Source organism: Grammomys surdaster, unplaced genomic scaffold (genome assembly GCF_004785775.1).
Source record: "Grammomys surdaster isolate TR1022 unplaced genomic scaffold, NIH_TR_1.0 130, whole genome shotgun sequence".
Taxonomy (NCBI): Eukaryota; Metazoa; Chordata; class Mammalia; order Rodentia; family Muridae; genus Grammomys; species Grammomys surdaster.
The window spans coordinates 122,957-129,534 of record NW_021604588.1 but is presented as its reverse complement, the minus strand read 5'-3'; the positions used below and the strand labels follow the sequence as shown (position 1 = coordinate 129,534).

Genomic DNA, 6,578 nt, shown 5'->3' with positions numbered 1-6,578 from the left:
AGAGAGAGAGAGAGAGAGAGAGAGAGAGAGAGAGAGAGAGAGAGAGAAACAGAGAGAGAGAGAGAAACAGAGAGAGAGAGGAGGAGGATACATAGAAGAGAATTTCCATTCTACTTGCTCTTGTTATTAAGGTCCAGAATATGCCAATGTAGCTCATATGATATTGATGCTGCTAGAAGCAGTCTATAGGATGTTTAGTTGTAGACATCCTATGGGTGTGTATTCCCAAGTATTTCTGTTTATCTACTGCCAACATTTGGAAGAAGGTTGGTTGTAAGTGGGACCTCATCCTGTGGTCACTTAAATAGGCTAAATAGAATTGTCCAATCAGAGATCATAGCTCTATCCAGTTGCTGGACCAACCAGACCCATATGCAAAAAGCACCCTGTATAGGAAGTGAGGCGTCATGGCTACAGGAAAAGCCTGGTTTTGTGAGACTGGTGAAAACTCATCATAGTACTCTTCATGCTTAAAAGTAGGTTGGAGAGCTCTCAGGATAGAAGATTGTATAATGGGTCCCAGGAAGGTTCTGCCAAGATTGTGTGACCTGCTAGCCATCTGCTCAGTCTGTACTCACAGGACACAACCTCACCATACAAATTAGTATGCAGCTTGAGGAGATGCATTGACTAGACTTCAGTCAGCAAGATCGCCCTACAAAGATGAAGGGTCATTGGTTATGTTTAGAACACAGGGACTAAAAAGAAATACAAATCAGGTCATTCTTCTGCAGTTTAAATAACAGAACTGCTAGCACACAGATGCTTGCTGCCTCCTCCTGCTGCTTGGTACGTGGACAAAAATACCTTCCAGTTGGAGTATAGAGATGTGTATTCAATGTATTAGAAGTTCATTGAGGTTAATATGCAAGGAAGAAAGGATTATGCACCAAATACTTAGCCCAAGATGAGTTTTGTGATCACAGAAGAAAGATGACAGAGTAACTATGGGTTTAAGGTATATAGGTGACCAGGAGAGGTGTTGGGGTCAGAAGAGAAAAATCTTTAAATGGCAGCAGCTAAGAGTAGAAGGTCAAAGAGCTGAATTTCCTTTCTGCATGCAGGCAGCTGAACCGGATTGCCCCACAACTTCTGGAGTGACAAGTATTTCGATACAAAGAGAAATGCTTCCTGCTCATTTCTGTGCATTCTTTATTTCATTGATAACATTCAGAAAGCCTGATGGTTAGAGCTCTGGCTGGTTTTACTCACATAATGAGTTAATAGCAAAGCCATGTCTTGAACAAACTCAATGTGTAGAATTCAAGTTTACTGCTTTTTCTAATATGTTAAGCTCTTTCCTGCAATGCTGTTGTGGCTAGTTATAAGCTATTATCTTCCTCTGCAGATCCTTCAGTATTTACCTAGGACAGAGAAGACTTGCAGGGCAGATGGAGAAAAAAAATCCATAAGTCTATCTTGACGTTGCACCTGAATTTTTCCTTCCCCTTAACAGTCTCTCCACCAGTGAAGGGGAGTAAGACAGACAGGTTAATAGTTTAGCTGAGTAAATACTGATCTCTGTTTCTGTTCTATACTTTGGGTAAAAATGCCAAGGGTTCCAATTTAAAAGACATTATAATGTCATAGGTAGACTTGGGTCTGAATCTTCAGTTTTAGGTCCCTTTACCCCTTGAATTTCTGCTTCCTTACATGTGACTGGAAATGAGAAACAACCACATATGGTCCTGTGAGAATTAAATAAGGTAAAGTATATTTCATGTCCAATATAGTACCACGTACTTAAGTTGATGAGTAAATGGTAGTCATTGTTGCCTACTAACTAATGGTCCAGGCACATTTGCAGAATAACCAACCTCCTCCTAAGCTTGAGACTCCTTCCTGTCTTCCAGTCTTTCAAGCCTAGCTCTTTCCACAAGAAATTCCCCAACAGTCTTCTGCTGCTGCCTTTCCATCACATGGAGGAGGATAGAAGCCATGATACTTAAAGAAAAAAGGGCTCTTCAGAACCCAGTGTCCTCGTTCTGCCCATTCTTAACAGAAATCGGCTGGAGAGTAACATCCTCAAAGGAAAGAGGACATGCGAACAGGACGACAGGAAAGGCCTAATAATTGTTCATGACAGAGATGGAGGGCAATTTGGCAACTGAACCCTGAAAATTCTCCTCTTACACTGATGAGGCATGGGGAAACAGTGTTTTGTTATTTTTCTAAGGAGAAAATAAGTAGAGAATAAATGGTTTAAAAAAAAAAAAAAGAATGAGTGGCCCCATAGAGTCCCAATTAAAGTGAGCAGGGCATGCTAGCATATGAAATTATCTTAGAGTCCATTTTAAACCCATTAAAGTTCACTAATGAGTTACACAGTGTTAAAAAAAAGCCTCATTATACAGTTAGTAACAAAGATTAACGCTGTTATCAAGTGATTTTTTGGTGGTGTGGGGGGATGGTTTGCAAAAAGCACATGAATTGTTAGCATAACAATCTGCCTCTAAGTACTGGAAGAGCATCCTGTCTTAGATTGACAAAGCATCTTCTCTGCAGTCCTGGCTTTCATAGGAGATTTGAGTGGAAACGTGCTTTGGCCTTGTCTGGGTGTAAACTATGATATATTTTAGTTTGTGATGGTGAAATTGCTGAAGTTTTTATTGACTCCGTTGGTTGATTTTTTTTAATGTTTTAATGTTGATTTATTTATTGGGATTTTTTTGCAACAGGGTGTCATGTAACTTGGGCTGTATTTGTGGGTGATGTTGCCAAAGACAGCCTTCAACTCATGTTTGAGTTTTTCAATCCTTGCATTTCAAATTGCCATTTTCAAATTGGTTTTGACCTTGTAATAGTGACAGGTCAGATGTAAGCATGTTCTTCTTGACATCAACTCAGAACCATGGTTTTTACTTTGTTTTGCTTTGCTTTGTTTGTTTGTGTGGTTGGTTTGGTTGGTTTTTTTTTTTTTTTCTGGTGCCAGGAATTAAACTTGGACCCTCACATATGTTACAAAATTATAGTGGTTTAACAGTTCCTCTGCAGTAAGCAGAGTAGAAATTTTCTTTGTTCCATACCATATTTTCTAATCACTGTATATATACCCCTAATGTGTCAAAAAACATGGTACAGTCTAATATTAACAGCTAGGTCTTCCAAACTATTGAGGGTGCTTGGCACATTCTGACTCCCAAGACCTGAGCAAAAGTAACAGTCAGACATGGGCTTCAGGTTTGAAAAAAATGGCTATTAATTATTCTGTACTCTTAAACAGGCCACACATTTTGTGAAATTTTCTCTTTTTTCATTAATTAATTAATTAATTAATTAATTTACATCCCAACTCCCCCTCCCTACTCTCCTCCCAGTCCTAGCCTCCCACTCCCTCTGTCTCATCCCCTCCCCTTCTTTGAGTACCCCCAGATACCAACCCACCCTGACACATCAAGTCAAATGAGGACTAAGCACATCTTCTCCCACTGAGGCCAGACAAAGCAGCTAGGGAAAAGGAATCCAAAGGCAGACATCAGAGTCTGAGTCAGAGATGTTTCCCTCACCCTACCCCCACTCCAATTGTTAGGGGACCCACATGAAGACCAAGCTGCAGATCTGCTACTTTTTTAGGGGGCCTAGGTCCAGACTACACATACTCTCTAACTCTCTCCCATGGGAGGGTCTCAAGTTGGGCTAGCCATTGGTTAGCCATTCCCTCAATCTCTGCTCCATCTTTATCCCTGCATATCTTGTAGTTTGAAGGTTTTGTGGGTATATTGGTGTACCCATCCCTCCACTGGTTACAGGAGATGGCCACTTCAAGTTCCATATCCCCTGCTGCTAGGAGTCTCAGCTAGGGTTACCCCCAAATCTTCCCAGGAACCTCCTCTGTCCCAGTTCTTTGGCTTGTCCCAGAGATGTCCTTTCCTCCACTGATTTCCCTTCTCTCTCCCAGCCCTCTCATCCCTTAACCCACTCCTCCCACATCTGATACATACCCTAGTGCCTCTTCCCATACCCACTCTGTACCCAATTCCCTCTCTCCATCCACTTCCAATGTCTATTTTATTTCCCCTTCTGAGTGAGAGTCAAGCATAATCCCTTGAGTCCTCTTTATTATTTTGCTTTCTAGAGTTTGTGGATTATAGCATGGTTTTCTGTACATTATGACTAATATCCACTTATAAGTGAGTATATACCATGTTTGCCTTTCTAGGTCTGGGTTACCTCACTAAGGATGATATTTTATTGTCTCATCCATTTGCCTACAAAGTTCATGATTTTTTTTTGGTTTTGTTTTTGTTTGTTTGCTTTTTCTAGCTGAGTAGTATAGTATTCCATTGTGTAAGGACCACATTATATTTATCCATTCATCAGTTGTGGGACATCTGGGTTATTCTCAGTCTCTGGCTATTATGAATAAGCATAGTTCAGCAAATGTCTTTGTGGGATGTTGGAACATCTTTTGGGGATATGTTCAGAAGTTGTATAGCTGGATCTTGAGGTATAACTCTTACCAATTTTCTCAGAAAACAGCCAAATTGATTCCCAAAGTAGTTTTACAAGTTAACACTCCCACTAGTAATGGAGGAGTGTTACCCTTGCTCTACATTTTCACCAGCATGTACTGTCACTTGAGTTTTTGATCTTAGCCATTCTGACAGGTGTAAGATGGCATCTCAGAGTTGTTTTGACTTCCATTTACCTGATGGCTAAAGACATTGGACATTTCTTTAAGTGTTTCTTGGCCATTAGAGATTGCTCTGTTGAGAATTCTCTGTTTAGCTCTGAACACTATTTTTGTTTTGTTTTGTTTTGTTTTTTTTCTTTTTTCTTTTTTCTTTTTTGATTTTTTTCCTTTGTGTTTTCTTTTTTGTGTACTCTATTTTTTAATTGGGTTATTTGATTTGTTGGTATCAAATTTCTTGAGTTCTTTGTATATTTCCGGTATTTTCCCTCTGTCTGATGTAGGGTTTGTGAAGATCTTTTCCTATTCTATAGGCTGCTGTTTTGTCCTATTGATATTGTCTTTAGCCATGAAAAAGCTTTTCAGGTTCATGAGGTCCCATATATTAATTGTTGATCTTGGTGTCTGAACTGTTGGTGTTCTGTTCAGGAAGTTGTCTCTTGTATCAATGCAATTAGGGATTTTTCTCACTTCTTTTCTTTTAGATTTAATATATCAGGCTTTTGTTAAGGTCTTTGATCTACTTGGACTTGAGTGTTGTGCAAGGTAGTAAATTTTGTGTTATCTATGTAGAAGGAGGAAGAAATGTTCGTCATGCTTGCATGAGGTAGCTTCTATGATCTCTCAGAACCTTTCAGGTGCTATTGGATGTAAAGGCCTCTTGGTTGGGAGCTGGGGTTAAATAGAAGGTAAAATCAAGAGGGCTGTACTCCTAGACTACCTGTCTATATGTCCATCTGCTACTGTGTCCTCACATCTTAGGATATTCTCAGGAAAATATCACCTGAAGAAAAGAGATCTATGTTGCTATATTGGTGAGTTATCAGACCATATGATTCCATCTTTCCACAGCATGTTACCATCATTACTTTCATTTGTGTGCTTGTTGGAGTGAGGTCTGTCTTCTCTACCAGACTAGCTAATCTTCCAAAAGATTAGCCAGATCATTTGTTCCAGCAGGAAGAGGGCCTGTCAAAGATTGATGACTTCATAGATGCTCGTTCCATATATGGAGGAATGAAAGGATGTTTTACTCACATGTGAATTGTGCCTCAAGACATTTCTGTTCTCTGATCATTTAGAATTTTTTACATTAAAGATTTCAGGTTACAAGCCTCCAATTTAATTCCCAGATCCCTTGACTTTGGGAGGGTGGTAAGAACATTTGTCTTAGTGCTGAAACAGAGATGGATTTTCTTCTAAGACTTGTACAGTAAACAGTTCACAATGGAAGCTCCTCATCTAATTGCAGGAAAAGCAGCTTTTCTATAACACCTTGACAAAGAAAAGTCCTTTTCCTTGTTTGGGTGCAATTTAGTGATGTTGGTGTCTGAGCTTTGGAAAGACATCACCATGCCCCTGTTTGATTCTAGTTACGTCATCCTCTTCAGGTGAAGCTATTCAATGCCACTGTTACTTGAAATGCCTTTTCTGAGAGTTTCTGGCCCAGGGCAGATACCATTTCTCCTGCTTGGCTCTTATAAAGTAACCAGAAGTGTATTTTGTCTTAAGATTCCTAAGGAAGTGAAAAATGAAAGCTTACATTTAAAAAAGTGTCATTAAACCTGACCCCTGGAAGACAGTACAGATCAAGGTACCTTTGAAAGCAAGGCCTGTTACTGCTTTCAAAAAAAATGTTTGCACTGTGGGTGGAAAAGTGTTTGTGGAGCAGATGGTGTGTTGTCCTTCCTTTCATAAGCCCTGTGGATTTGACAAGTTCCAAGGCTGTGGGCGGGATCCTGTGGTTCTCTGATCCATAGCATGGCTGTAAGGGCTTCTCTCCTCCCTGAGGTTTTCTGACTATCCTTTTTCTCCATCTTTTCCCTTCCTGCTTCCTGGATGGATCCACCATAGGAACGCTTTGGGGTAACTATGTTGTTTTGTTTTGTTTTGTTTTGTTTTGTTTTGTTTTGTTTTGTTTTGTTTTGTTTTGTTTTGTTTTGTTTTG

At 39.8% G+C, this 6,578-nt stretch overlaps 1 protein-coding gene across 4 annotated transcripts in view; it reads left to right on the top strand.

The window, feature by feature from the left end:
• Positions 1–6,578, top strand: part of Cacna1e (calcium voltage-gated channel subunit alpha1 E) — a 320,444-nt gene that overhangs the window by 259,149 nt on the left and 54,717 nt on the right. For all 4 annotated transcript variants that reach the window (XM_028759777.1, XM_028759802.1, XM_028759794.1 and 1 more), the window contains one exon: positions 6,485–6,496. In XM_028759777.1, coding sequence (XP_028615610.1) covers positions 6,485–6,496 — 12 coding nt within the window. The remainder of the gene's footprint in view (positions 1–6,484; positions 6,497–6,578) is intronic.